At 37.0% G+C, this 14,650-nt stretch overlaps 1 protein-coding gene across 1 annotated transcript in view; it reads left to right on the top strand.

The window, feature by feature from the left end:
• NCK2 (NCK adaptor protein 2) overlaps positions 1–14,650 on the top strand; it is an 85,749-nt gene that overhangs the window by 48,928 nt on the left and 22,171 nt on the right. The window contains exon 3 of the mRNA XM_041418156.1: positions 3,968–4,209. Coding sequence (XP_041274090.1) covers positions 3,984–4,209 — 226 coding nt within the window. The 5' untranslated portion in view covers positions 3,968–3,983. The remainder of the gene's footprint in view (positions 1–3,967; positions 4,210–14,650) is intronic.

Here is a 14,650-nt window from a genome sequence, read left to right as displayed (position 1 = left end):
CCTAACAAAACCTAAACTGAAGGGAAGTAACTAAGTGGCTGAAAATACATGAGCTCAATCTAAGTTACATTAGTTTTAACATTTCAGAAAAATACAATGTTGGTAAAATAAATTAGTTCTTTGAGACTGATAGCAGTGAAGGAATTGCTGGATTAAAAGGAGTTGGAGTTGTGTTTTAGTATTGCAAGAATTAATTTTTGAAGGTCTGGGTTGTGGAGTTCTGTTTGCTCTAATTTAAAGTGGTGTCTTCATTTTGGGTTGTTTTTGGTTTTTGAGGTTGGAAGTTGGATTGCCATAGAAGTACGGCAAATGACTACTTGATGTGGTAAGGTAAAAGCCAGAGTCATGTGAAACAATATTGTACGGAGGAAAGACTGTTATAGTTCCTTGCAGAACTGTATTATATCTGTATTTCACTGGTTCTTTTCACTGGTGCTTTCAGTGTGGAATGTTGTTCTGTCAGGTAGGAGAAGACAACTCAGTATTTCAGCACTAGGACTTCTGAGCTTTTTGAGAAGAAACTTTCCAAAATGTTGTACACTTTTAGCAGTAATGGATTTTCATTTTCTTGATGTGAAGGAGTCTTATATTACTATTAAAATCTTTGAGAACTGTGGTATGTTTTTGTTTTGCAGTACATAAGCAGTACACTGAAGAAATTTCATGCTTTCAGTCCGTGTCAAGTTTTTACGGTACTCTCAGATGCTTTGGGAGAGTGTGTTATTGTGTTTTCTTTTCATTTTCCCCCAAATCTCATTATGTTGTCTGCTTATAATCTTTTATTTGGCACAGGGCTGTGTTGCAGGAGCATTTCAAAACTATTACCTCTACAGCCTCCCTTCTGGGAAACAGATATGTCCTTATTTACATACTAGGAAATCTTAGCTCTGCAGATGTCACAGGAAGAGCCATATTGTCCTTGATGGAGACAGTCTAATGATGTAATCATAAGAAAATAATTTGAAGAACTTTAATGTATTTTCCCACACTAAAAACAATCAAAATAAAACAAAACAAGCAAACAAACCCAAACCGCAAAACAAAATTTGCTCCCCCAGAAAGAACAAACCTAAAACTAAAAAAACAACACAACATGACTGAATTGCACAGTACACAGCTTTAAATGGACAAACACTTGGCTGCAATTACATTATGCATTTTGACTCTAAATCCTGTCTCCACTTGGGAAGGAAAGCTTGTGCCACTAAACATTTACTAAAACCTGGACTACTTCACTGAAAGGGGTTATGTGTGAGCATGGTGCTCAGGAAACTTGACTTCTTTATACCAGAATACTTCTGCCAAAATTGCATTATGCAAGGGGCCTGCTTGTGAAGTGACAGCATTTCTCAGGCATTGTGACAGTTTTACATGTCTACACTAATGGGAATTTAAGAAATTGAGTAGGTTTGAGCGCCCTGTCCTGGGTAGTTTTAGGAGAACTACAGTTGATGTTTTCAGCCCTGGTAAATAGTTTCTTCCTGTGCTTCTGTCCTTTCTCAACACCATGGGGAAATACTTGATCAGTCTTATAATAGGGGTCAATTCAAATTGTTTTTTTCTTGAAGAGTTTAATAGTTTTCCACTAGTCACTCAAATATTATTCCTAATGTGGTGGATGTTGTTATTAAGATGCTGTAATACTGATAATTTTGACTTGCCTGTATTGTGAAAATAACCTTTTTTAGTAGGGGAGCCCATGTAGTGGCAAGATCATCAACCAACTGCACTGATGATGTCCTATTTCTTCATGTTCTCCATGTCCCCAGGAATAGTAAGAATTGACCATTTTACAATTGCTGAGATAAAATAAACCAACCTAAATTGGAGAGATAGATTATATTGACAACATCAGCCTCCAGAACATGTTTGATTGCAGTCCCCTGTGGCTACATCAGCTTATCGACCTGTAGGCTTTCTGTCCATTTTATGTGTCAGAAAGCAGGGCAGTTTATTGGAGACTGAGGTCCAAAGTTCAGACTCTTCTCTGTCATTGTCAGATGGGATTATTATTTTAGGGGCAAAAAATGGTTGGATGGTTACTGACTTATTTCTTGTAAAACTATCAGTTCCACTGCATAAGTCACAGCCTGTTTGAGCTGTAAGGATTGTGCTTCTCAGCTATTCAAAGCATCATAGCTCCTTTTTAAATTCGTCTTGGGGACCTCAGCCATGCAAATGAATATTTGAATAATGTTTTAATTGTTGTATGTTCTTTCTGGTTTTTGATTGGAAAGTGAGAACTTAAGCCTGTTCAACTCAGCTTCAGATTTTCAAAAATCATGTCATGCCTTGGCTATGAAGGGTTGTTTTGCTGGTGTTTGCCAGCAAATGGCAAGCATAGCTTTTTGCTGTCAAATGGTGTAGCAGTTGTAGCTCAGGCCTATATTATGTTCTTCTGGAAACAAAATTCATTATAAGAAGAGGCTATTAATTTGTGATAGGCTCCACTATTATGTTTTATGATTATAGAGTAAATAAGTAAAGCACTTATTTTTCCTAGAGTAGATAAGCTGGGTTGTTTGGCACGCAGTATTCACAGTTGTACTGTAGCTAAAGGGGAAAGTGTGTGTGTGCTTGTGTGTGTATTTACAGACTGCAGAAGGAATCCTTTTGGCATATAGGTGATATAATTTATATATTAAACAGAATTTCTAAATGAAGCTTGGTTTTTAATTACCTTTCTGTCACATAAACTACTAGGTATCAGAGAATATACGATTGTGGACTTCCAAGACCTAGGCAACAAAGTCAAATATCACAGAAGTCTTTGGACATGAATAGTTTGAAGTACTTTTGCACCTTTTTCTACTAATCTGTAGTTTAAATGAAATTACACCTTTTATTTAAAAAAACCCAAAATCAGACACATTGATTTTCAAATGTGTTCTCACCTCCTACTCTCTCTGTCCTCCTCCACTTCCCTCTCCCCCAGCCTCCACAGCAGCAATTAGAACATTTTAGGTGACTTGTCAGAATTTAGAAGGTAAAATCAACATGTCTCTGTTGGCATTATAACATATTTGAATATCATTGGTACTAGCATTGGACTTTTCCTTGCATGCTATTGTGCTGCCTCACATTGTTCCTGGTAATTGCTGGGATGCGTAGGAAAACGTGGAGGCATGCAGCTGTCTTTGTGCAGCTGACAAATAGCTTTGAAAAATATCATTGTTCTTACAGGTAAGTGAGAGAAAGACAGCTCATTCAGTCTTAATGGAATTCTGGATATGTTTCAAGTAGGGAAGAGGTGAAATCCAGTGGGTGCTCTTTTCCACCCTGCTGACTAATGCCCGGTGCAGGACTGTGCTGAGCTGGGATCTTCCTGGGAACAAAGCGGGGAGTGACAACTCTTAAAGGCAGTTTTGTGCTGCCTGCACAGAACGGTGAACAAAGGCTTGCTAAAGACAGTAGCCTCTTATTGATGGCAGATTTCCCTGCTGGGTTGCATTGCTTCTTGAATTATTTCTCAACTTTCTACTGAATGAAGATGAACAACTTTGTTTAAATGCAGAAAACTTATATGTGTGAAATTAGTATGAGGATGCTGAACTAGTATAGAGGGAAAATACATTTTTGCAATGCTGCTGTTTTATTTTTTTTTGTCCGATCAGAACTTGCAATGCCATATGTGGGATACTTTTATAATGCTACATGCAAAAATTAAATGGATTTTATAAATAAGCTTCCGTTAGTACATATCCATATAACATTTTATATACATTTGGAGGAAGCGAATGTAACACATAATGACTAGAATTTACTGTCAACATGTTGCCATATTTTAGTGGCTGAAAAACGAAGAAAAGTCATTATGGCTTCCCTTATTTTTAAGAGGGTTTTCCCTATACGACATTCTCATTTTCCCCTAGCCTTTTTCCTACTTAGTTTAGAAGAATTCAAAGGAAAAAATGAGTAACAGTTATATGACAAAATTTATTGAGGATGTTTTATTATTTTGTTGCAGAAGGACTCCATGAAAGATGACAGAAGAAGTTATTGTTATTGCAAAGTGGGATTACACTGCACAGCAGGACCAAGAACTTGACATCAAGAAAAATGAGCGTCTTTGGCTATTAGATGATTCTAAGACATGGTGGAGGGTAAGAAACGCGGCCAACAAAACGGGATATGTGCCATCAAATTATGTGGAGCGAAAAAACAGCTTGAAGAAAGGTTCTCTGGTTAAAAATCTAAAAGACACATTGGGTAAGTCCTTTTGTATTTTGGAATTAATATAGTAGGCTTGATGAGTTTCGGGTTGGGAATGTAATGTGAATATAAGTGTTATTTAACATGCGTGTTTGGATTGTCTTTATGCTTAGTTTGAGGTGACATGATGGGTAGATGATTGAGGGAGAGACAGAGAGAGTGGGTGTGTGTGGAGAATCACGTGTAAAAATCTGTAATATGTTTCCTTGCATTGCGTCCAGGAGAAAAAGATGTTGCTTTTGTTCCAGTTTTCAAAGATTCTGTATTTTCAGTGGCTGAAAAACTGTGAGTTTCACACATGTATCAGCTGCTGAATCCTCTCCTTTCATACTGACTCCTCTTCCTTGAAAGATGAAGGATGTTTAACTGGATTGTTCAGCACAGGTATCATAGCCAAAGCTAAATCACTTTATGAATGGGATTTTACAGTGTGGCTATATACAGTTAAGTTTCTGTGGTCTGAGATGTTCTGTCGACTTCCAAGTCCTTCAATATGTATTCTATTTTCAACTTGCACATAAAGTCTTCACAACAGTATCTCATACACATAAAATAATCTAGCTTTGAAAAATTTTGTGTGTATTTTAAAGAAATCTACTTGAAAGTCAAGTGAAATGTTTTTTTTCCTCTTTGATTTTTTAAAGACTGATTAAAAGGGCTTTGCATACGGCTAGAAAAGGTTATAAACATAGTGATAAGTTGTTGTTTTATGCCAGGAAAGCCTACTAGTGGTATTTTAGGATGTTATGAACAAAACAGGAACAGGCACATTAAAAGAGTTTTGAGGGGTTTTCTTTTGCTTTTGTTTTGGTTTTTTTTGCCTGTATGAAGTCTTACATAGAGAAAATTTGTTCTGTTGCTGACTGCTGTCAGCAGTCTCTTCAGTAGAAAAATTAGGATTCAGGGATTGGATTTACTAGAAAGTTAAAAGGTTCACTTAAAACATAGCAGTAGCTTATGCAGGATTATCCTGTGCCAATGTTGTTTCTAACAGGCTTTGTTTCTCAGTCACTCCTTCATTACCATGTCTTCCACTGCTGAGTTGCCATAAAGTACATGGAAATTGGGGACTAGAGGATGGGTGGCAGGCAAACAAGGTTATCATAAAATTTACCATGGTAATATTTAGTACCACAGTCCTTTCTACAGATAGTTTTGGAACATACTGATTATAGTGCCAGGAAATGTGATTATGCCTTTTCCAAGATTAAAGCCCCAGTTGTGACATTAAGCTCCTTTTATACAGATTTATATTGTTTAAAACATAAATATAATGTATGTGTTTTGACTGAAAGGTACCTTAGGAAAGGATTGTAGTCCTGTTGTAATTATATTTCAAGTGTTCCTGTAAAATGTGGGCAATATTTGCTTGATGCAAACACAGTTTTATTTATGTCCAACAGAAATCTACTTAAGTGAAGGAATAGAGGTGTGTCCTAGCCTATGTGTGTGCTTATTTTCAGTCTTAGCAAAACTGCATGGTGCAGGGTGCTTCCCTTCACTCCAGTGGTGAGTGAGGAAAAGCTGTGAGAAAAAAGCTTGGTGGTTTCATGGCTGAGCCATCCCTAGGTGTCACATCTCCTAAGCCTCAGCCCTTTGTGCACACCTGCATGGGTTTTTAAGTTCTGAAGCACTGTTACAACAAGTTATGTTCCCTTTTTAATGGTTTTTGTCTGTGTGTTTGTTCAGCTGAGGCAGAAAGTGCCTTGTGATGGAGTCTGGTCTTTGTGTACTGTGCCCACACTTACCTGGTGAGCATCCAGACTGTAAAGCACCTCTCATGCCCTTTTAAGCTCATATACCCGTGTAACAGTGAGAAAGTGCCTAAGGCATACCTTACTCACAAAAGCATTCAGAATATTCTTAATATCCACCCAAAGGAGCTGGGGCTTAAGAGTATTCTTTTTTAAAAGTTTAGGTGCTGTGAACTCTTTACCGTAATGAAACATGTATTGCTGTGAACCACGTATCTGTACAACTTTTTTACCTTTCCTGAATCAGTGTCCTCAACTAAACTGTGGTATTTAAACCTTTCCTCTCTTGCTGTACAATACTTTGCCATTCAGAACAAGCAGAGCATGTGTCCTTCCTTAGAGGATCCATTGTTTTGAGAGGCCATAAAAAATGCACTCCTTTTTAAACAAAGGCTTGCAAATTGCCAGACTGATGCTTCATCTAGTGAAACAGCTTTTGAAAGTTTTGCTTTGCCCAGTGAAACAAGTTCTTAAGTTCTCGTTATACAAATATATCTAATGTATCATCACACCTGCCTCTCCAAAGATCACAAGAAAATTCTCATTAAAATACCTCCTAACCCAGCACAGTTGGGAATGGTGGTCATGAGTGTTAGTTCTTAAACCAAATCTGTTTCCAACTTTGATCTTGAAGCTACTACCAAAATATCAGGTACTGAACTTAAAAAAAAACAAAAACCAACAAAGTGTCACTTAATAGTCAATAATTAATCATGAATCCTGTGAAATCTCAGGAGAGCAACAGCAGACTCATAGCTGCTTCCAGTGACGTACCTGCACCCCCCTTTCATACCTGTGTTACTCAAGCAAATGGTTGTTCCCATGGAGATGCACTTTTCCCTGCCTCTTTATTAATAGATTACATTTCCTTGTGTTAAAAAATAATTCATCTGAAAGCATCGTTGTCATGCTAATGATGTCATGTGTTGTCTAAGTGATTACCTGTAGCTATCTGCCACTCTTATGCTTATCCACATAATTACTGGTGCTTGATTTATTTTTTTATATTCAATAAATATGAAAAGTGTCAGCCATAGCTCAAATTGTGGCAGACCCCATAGGAGCTATAACTATTTAATTAATAGTTCCCCTCATTTGCTGTTGAAGATGCATCATCTGAATAGTTGTTCATCTCTGGCAATCTGTGTTCTAATGAAAATTTATGCCACCAGTTATGTTGGTGTCTTGTACACAAAAGCCAAAGTACACCAAGAAATTTTACTATCTTTTCCAAGTTGTTTTTATTGGGAAAACCTATAATCTCATCAGAGAATTAATTAATGCCTGTTTGATGTTAAAAAATAATTTTCCATGAACTGTTGACTGTCATTAATTCTATCTCAACCCTTGAATATTTTATTAATAGAGTCCTATCAGCTTTACAGTTTTTTTGGCTCAGGGTTGGTGGAAGGTTGATGGATATATGGCTACATAGAATAGGCAGCTTGATGTTTTAAAATATCAGCCCATTTTTAGCAATATCTTAAAGCTTTCTTGAACTTCCACTTTATTTTGGCATTTTTTGAAAAATAAATAAAATGTGTTCAGAGACAGCTCTCCTAAATGTGTTGGGTGCATACTAAAACGCTGATTAACACTTGTTTAGCATATGTTCATTAAATCAGTTCCTTGTGGACTGAAAAGCAGCTCACCCAAAATCTCAAATGACCTCCAGTACTTTCTGAAGAGATACTTTAGAATCATCCTGTGCCTTTTTGCAAAACAGTAGCCTTTTCTACACCGTTAATTTTGTCCTTGCCTTTCTAAGGGCTTGCTCTATTCTATTGTATTTTCTTTTAGTCCTGACACCAGGGAATTTTCCATAACTTTTACCTTTCTTTAAATTACTTGGAGAAACTTTGAGTTTTGAAATTCTTTGATTGATTGATGTCTGGTTTTGTCATTTTTCTGTTTGATATATGCTACTTGTGTCTTCTTAAATCTCTTTCTTGAGTGAGGTCTAATGAATACTCAGCTACAATGGCCTAGTTTTAATTATGGAAATACAGTGTATAGGCCACCTATTGGGTATTTTAAATGATTCATCTTCTCATTCCCTTTTTTGTCTTAACTGAGTGATACTGCAAGTAAAACGTTAATGACAATTTGGCCATTTCAAATTGCTGTCTTCTGTTTGCTCATATTGAATTGAAATCTGGTAATTATTACTATTCTTAAGGCAAAAGCCATCTTCCATGCCTGTGATTAAAATTTCATCTTCATTCATTATAATGAAGCTTAAAATAGTTTCCTTTTACAGTATTTCTTTTGCAGGGAGGGTATTTTCTATACATTTTGAATAAGTCTTACTAAGCAAGAGACCTCCAGCATGCATCTTTTGAACTGTAATTTTCTGTAACATAATTCTTCCCATGTGCTGGGAGGTGGAAAGGAATTCCCAAATCCATTTGGTTGGAGTGGGTGTTTGCCAGCACCACCCCCAGAGCTGCCTCTGAGTGCAGCTCCACGGGTTTCCCCGTCTGCAGCAAAGATGATCTATGCCTGCTGGCTCATCTCTGTCATGCCAAACAGAAACCTTATCTGAAGGAAGCCAAAATAATTGAGAAGTCAGTTGTTTGTGTACTCAAAATAAAACTACATTTTTTCCATCCCTTTGCAAGTCATTTTCCTGGCAGCAGCACAACTCCCCAGGCAGCAGCGTGCCATTAGTGACTGAAGCGTGTGATCCAACAGCAGGGTGCCATTTTCATGGGAATCCATGATTTTCTAAATGTTTTTGCTGTTTTTGCCGCTTTTGCTTCACAACCAGCACTGCATATAGGCTTTTCTTACAAGTTTCTGGTCTTGTTCCCTTTAGTGAGCAACTACATAAGAAACCTTGAGGACACTTCTACTCTGCTCTTGGTGTGGGTTTTTGAACAGATGCCCTGCAAAAGAAAAAGATTTAATAAAATGTGTATAGAAAAGGAGATTGGACACCAAGAATACAGGAGAGGTGTTTGCAAATCTGTAGGAACAATAGAAACAGATGAGTTTTGGTGGTGATGGCAAGTAACATTAATCTTGATAACATTTCACAGACTTGTTTGAGTTGCATGAGAGACTTTTTAAATGGCTCCTTTATTGAGCTTCTGGGATTCTGCAAAACTTTTCAGTAACTTTTCACTCAGTATGCCAGATTTGAAAAGTAAGAATTGCCAAGCGAGATGTGATGAAGAGAAGCCGGTTCTTGCTTGCATCAGTGTTCCTAGCAGGTTATTTCACAAGTGTTATGAGCATCCAGGAGTATTTCCTGTGTTTGTCAGCCCCTGTGGTGTGTGTCTACCTGGGTCAGTCTGTAGATCTGCAGGAGTCCCTGAATGCCATGTATACTGGTGCTTTCAGGAATCAGCAGTTTTATATCTCTCGCCTCTCCCCAGTTATTTTTATGGAAATGCTGGGGGTTTTTCAAATTTATAACTTCATATTTTCTCATTTGAGGGCTACTTAGTACTACTTTCTCAGTGCTCATTTGGAAATCGATAGGGAAGTTAGCCCTTTTGTCTTTGCAGAGTCACTGCCTAGTAAGAAGCAGAAATGAGGAAGTGCTCACTCTTTAATGCAATGGTTTTTTTAGCAATGGAAAACTGTTCCTCATTACTGTTGGTTAAGAGGCTTGGTGGACTTCCTTTTTACATATAAATGTTTCAACTCTGATTTAAACAATTACCATCATAGTTATGTATAACATGGTTGTGAAATCTTGTTCACCAGTTAAGTTATCAACCTTCAAGTTCTGGTGTGTGTGTTGTTGGCCTTTATTTTATTTTTTTTTTCCTTGTTTAGTTTGACTTCTTAAAAATATCTTAGTGATCCAATTTTGGTAGCTCTGATTTGATATGTGCGGCAGATTTAACTTTATCAGGTTATATTCTGACATTCATCAGATAGCTTCTAAATCTTGTTTTAAGTGTTGAAATTTGATTACTAAAGTCTTTCACTGGTGAAAGTTATTTATGACTAACATTGCAGGTTTTAGCTGAATATTTTCCAGTTCTTCCACTCTAATTTTTAAAAGTGTGTAATCATAAGAAGTATGCACAGTATTTTTGGCAAAGTCAGAGCTCTAAATTGAGTCTCCAGTACTCTTTGCTTGATGAATTTGTTTGTTTATCAGTGACCTGTCTGAGCCTCATCTACAAGAACACAGAAAACACATTAAATTCGTAATAGAACCAAGCACCAGTTTGAAAATATTTCTGTTAGTTATTAATTAGTTATTTGCAATTACAGTCTTCTCTGGGCACCATAAGGGCATACAATTTGCTACAGAATGAAAGAATGGTGGAAATAAAAATAATTATGGTATCACTGTATAATAAGTGTATTGTTGTATAGCACAGCCTCTTAAGCCTTGTAGATATGAACTCATGTTAATAAAAACAGGTCAACCTTACAAGATAGAGTTATTTTACTCTCTAGAACTCCAAGCTTCCAATGTTTTTGGCCTTCCTTGTCACAGACCTGTAAGAAATGCTAGTCTCTCCATTAAAAAAAACAGCATTTAATGAAGTTGATTTTAAAAAACAAATGACTTCTTAAAGTGTATAGCTATCTGTCAAATTATTTATCATGTATAAACATTCCTAAGAAGGAATTATATGAAGTTTTTGTTTAGCCAAACATCTCTAGCTGAAATTAGTGACAAAATCAATCCCCTTGTAAGAATTCAGTAAAAGTATTTTTTCTGTGTCACTTATTGTTGCTTTGAAGCTTTCTAGCTTGTAAGAAAATGTGTGCATGACAGTAGTGGCATGTCTGTTTTGCTTCTTGGAGGATTGGATGAGAGTTAGTCATCTCTATTTGCACTGTAAAATGCACTTTTGCCACACAGGACTTAAAGTTCAAATTCAGGGAGAGGAAGTAGTGGAAGTGTTTATATACAGTACAAATTCTTGCTCAATTTCCTAGAATAGCTCATTTCATGGTTGATTTTGTTTAACAGAAGCACTTTCTCTGCTGTGCTTCATCCTGCTTTGTAGCTCCGTTGCTCAGAGTAAGCATGTTTGTTTGTGAGACAGTGTGGCAACGGTGGTGACTCTTCACCAGTGATGAAATTGAGGAGAGCATGGTTTTGTGGTAGTGAGAGAAGTGATGGGAACTCCTTTTAGGTGTGGTGTCTTGAGTTTCGGGGGAGAAATAAGCTGGAACAATTTCATTTCTTCCATGTTCATAGCAATAATAGGTGGTTGTGGTTACATAGATTGCTGAGAAAGGAGGAATGGGAGATGTTCACAATCATTTCAAACACAGGGAAGAGATTTCTTCTAGATTCCCATCTAGAGCATGTGGAGTTAGCTGATGTCACTGGAGTGGTAGCAGATGATTTGTATGATATGTAAATTAAATACCTTGCTGCTTTCTGGAAATACATCTGCCTCACAATCACCGTTAAAACCTAGACTTGGTTAAAGTAGTCATTTTCACTTTATTGATGATCTTTGAAGATATGGAGACATACCCAATAGCAGTAGTTTTACATATGGAAAATGACATAAGAACACTGATGACAGGTTAGGGTCTGCTTTCTGGCTATCAATTAGATACATAATTGAAAAAATACATTAATTTTGAATTAGTGTTACTATAAAACATTTAAATATTTATTTAGAATGCAAAACAAACTCACAAATTTATGGTTTTGAACTGTTGTACACCCAAAACATTTAAATAATTTTGATATGCATATCAACTGTGTCCACTGAAAGTAACATTAAAGGAATCCAAGTCTGTTTGGTGGAACTGACATCAGACTGTCTAAAAAATACTGTGTTGTAATTTCTAAAGAAACATCTGCTTGAGAAAGAAAAAATACGAAGTTGCAGAGCAGACTAATGCAAAACAAACAAACAAACAAAACCACAACAAAAATCCCCAATGAAAATTAAACACAAAATTCATGCCTTTTTAAGAGTTGAAAGCAAAACATTTTGGTGAATATTCTGGAGAATTCATAGTACAGAATAATGCTTCTTTTATTGCTTGATAAGAGTTTCTCTGCTGGATACATGCACCAGGCCCTTTATCTGCTCCAAAGTGAAAAGCCAGAAGCAGCAGTGAATGCAGAACCTGAAGCTTGTTGCAGTGCTAACTTGTAATGGTTCAGAAGTTTGATTTTTCAGTTTGCAATTGTATCTATTGTATTCTGTTGAAGTTTTACCTTTATTGGGGTAGATCATTTAAAGGACGTGCTGCTTCAGGAATTTAAAACAAAAATATAATGGAAACCATGATGTGTTCTACCTTTCAGCAGATTTTTCTACTGTGACAGTTGCAGTAAAATGTTGCAAGGCTGAAGGCATAAAGAAGTCCTCCTATTTTTAGTCTATATTGAGTAAATAAATTTGTTAATTGTGTTAGAAGTTTTATATAATAGGTATACTTTTTCCCCCTATCCCATGCAGAATGTCTGTGTGTGCTTGGAGGTACATTGGCATTTACAGATCAAAGAAGGAGCCTTTATTTTATTCATAATTATGTGTGAAAAGATAAAAGGATCACCTTAACTCAGTGTGGATGTGTGTACTGATGTCTTTGGTATTATTTCCCTCAACTGTCACCTTGGAGGACCCTTGGTTTTACCCCTCTCTGAGCCAGTTATGTTTCAACCTGTAATGTCTGGCCTTAGAGCAAGCCCAAAAATTGGCTCCCAAGGTAGTTTCACAGTTCACTATTACAGAGATACGCTCCATTGCCGGTAGCTCCTCCTATGCCCCGTTCCAGCTGTGGAGGCAGTCTTTTACTTTCTTAGCGTTAAAAGTTTGTGTCTGAACCCTCACCTCTTTTGATGTTTCGTTTTTTACATAGAATAAAATACTTAAAGCATTCTGCTAATTATGTCTCTTCTTCTGAACAGTGAAAATAGTGTGTGTTTTTTTCCCCAAGTACTGTCTTGTACTGGATTCATTGCACAGTGTTCCCTTCTGTCTTCCTTTCCCTCCAGTTCCTGGGAGAACTGAAGTTGGCTGAGGCAGCAGAACTGGGGCTGCAGTGAGGGTCACTGCACTGTACCTATCTGCCTGGGTTTTTCCACAAGCACATGTTTATAGGGGTGTTTGTATCCTCTGCATGCTGTCATCCCCTTTGGCTTCACATCCTAGCACATGAAGGTGGTAGCAAAGAGAAGAAACACATGACAGCAGTTGAGGTACCAGAGGTATAGCGTGCCTTGCTTGGTGTGTGGAGCTGGGTCACTGTTCTGAAGACCAAGCTAAGGTAACTGGTAAAAATCAATAGCCTCTGTATGTACTCTGGGGGACACAATTTTCCAAGGAGCTACAGTAACTCAAAGGACAAGAGATTTTTCAATACATAGGTGACAGTGGCTGTTTTTCTCCCACCTTAGAATCATTGGGGAATTCTTCTACTTCAGATGTGGCTATTTCCTTTAAAATGCAACCTTAAGTAGTTCTTTTGGTATTACTGGATGGATTTTTTTTTTTTTTTTTTTTTTTTTGTGTGTCCTTGGGCTGTCTTGAGGTTTAATATTTCAGGGTATTTTTAAGTATTAATTTGTTTGTTTTTCTTTCCATGTTTCCATTTGGGTTCCATTGCTTTCTGTTTCTCAGGTTTTTTGAAGACCTGAACAATAGTTCAGTGACATGTTCTCATACCATGCAAACAGAATTTGTAAATTAGCATTCACACTAAAAGAAAACTGGGATTTGTCTTAGAATGTGTAATGAAAGGTTTCCTTCCATTTTCTGAGTCTCAAAAGTGTTTTGTTTTATGGAGTCTGTCCATAAAACAGGAATTTATATGCTTGGAGTGTATGTAGGCATAAAGCACGAAGATGCAGTGCTGGAGCGAATGCCCACCTCTGTTGTTTTAAGGGGAAAGGTTCCAGCACAGATGGCTTTTTTTGAGAATTGCTTCAGTGGTGAATGTGATTGTTTACTGACAAGTTATTTTTGTGGTCTCAGCAAGTTCATTTGGACAGACACCTCTCTTAATGGATGGTCAGCTTGGACAGGTGGACATTTAAGGTTGCTATTTCTAAGAGATGACTATTTGTAGCTGTATTTTACACTAGACATTGATTTAGGAATTAGGCTGTAGACTGTCTAAATTGTATGCAGTCATTGCCATAATGCCTGTTTGCAGTCTTTGGGATTTTGTAAATTAAAGGACATGGAAAGGGAAAGAAAACAGAAAGGAATGTTTTGATGTGGTGAAAAGGTCATTCTTCTTATATATGGGCTCTACCGGTTTCCTGACCAACCTGTAAGATATTTTTTCAATTGTTCATTCAGGAAATTGTTCTCCAGAACAGGAGATAAATGTATTACTTAATCATTACTCTATAGTTACTGAGTTTAAACGTGCAGAAGAAATTGTTTGGGTTTGTGTGTGAGTCCTGGGGTTTTGGCTGTGAGGACTAAACTTCAGAGGAGGTGGGCTGTTTTCTTAAGTGAGCCATTTCATCCTGTTACTTCCCTTTCAGCAATGGAGAGGCCTGATTTTGTGTATGCAATTGCAAATAATCTGAGAGCCTTTGATTAACGAAGCTATGTGCTTTGAAATTCAGAGAGGAGGTTAGCACAGAAAAAAATATTTAGTTTGCTTTTCGCTTCCTAAAAGGAGTTTGCAAGAAAACTGCAGTATCAATGACAGGCTTCTGAGGAATTTTGAGGTTTCTAAAAAGAAAATGTAATAAACATCTTGTATTTGCTTGTAACAATTAA

This window comes from Onychostruthus taczanowskii, unplaced genomic scaffold (genome assembly GCF_017590055.1).
Source record: "Onychostruthus taczanowskii isolate IOZ18803 unplaced genomic scaffold, ASM1759005v1 scaffold58, whole genome shotgun sequence".
Classification (NCBI taxonomy): Eukaryota; Metazoa; Chordata; class Aves; order Passeriformes; family Passeridae; genus Onychostruthus; species Onychostruthus taczanowskii.
The sequence above is the reverse complement of the archived record's forward strand: the minus strand, read 5'-3'. Positions and strand labels throughout refer to the sequence as shown.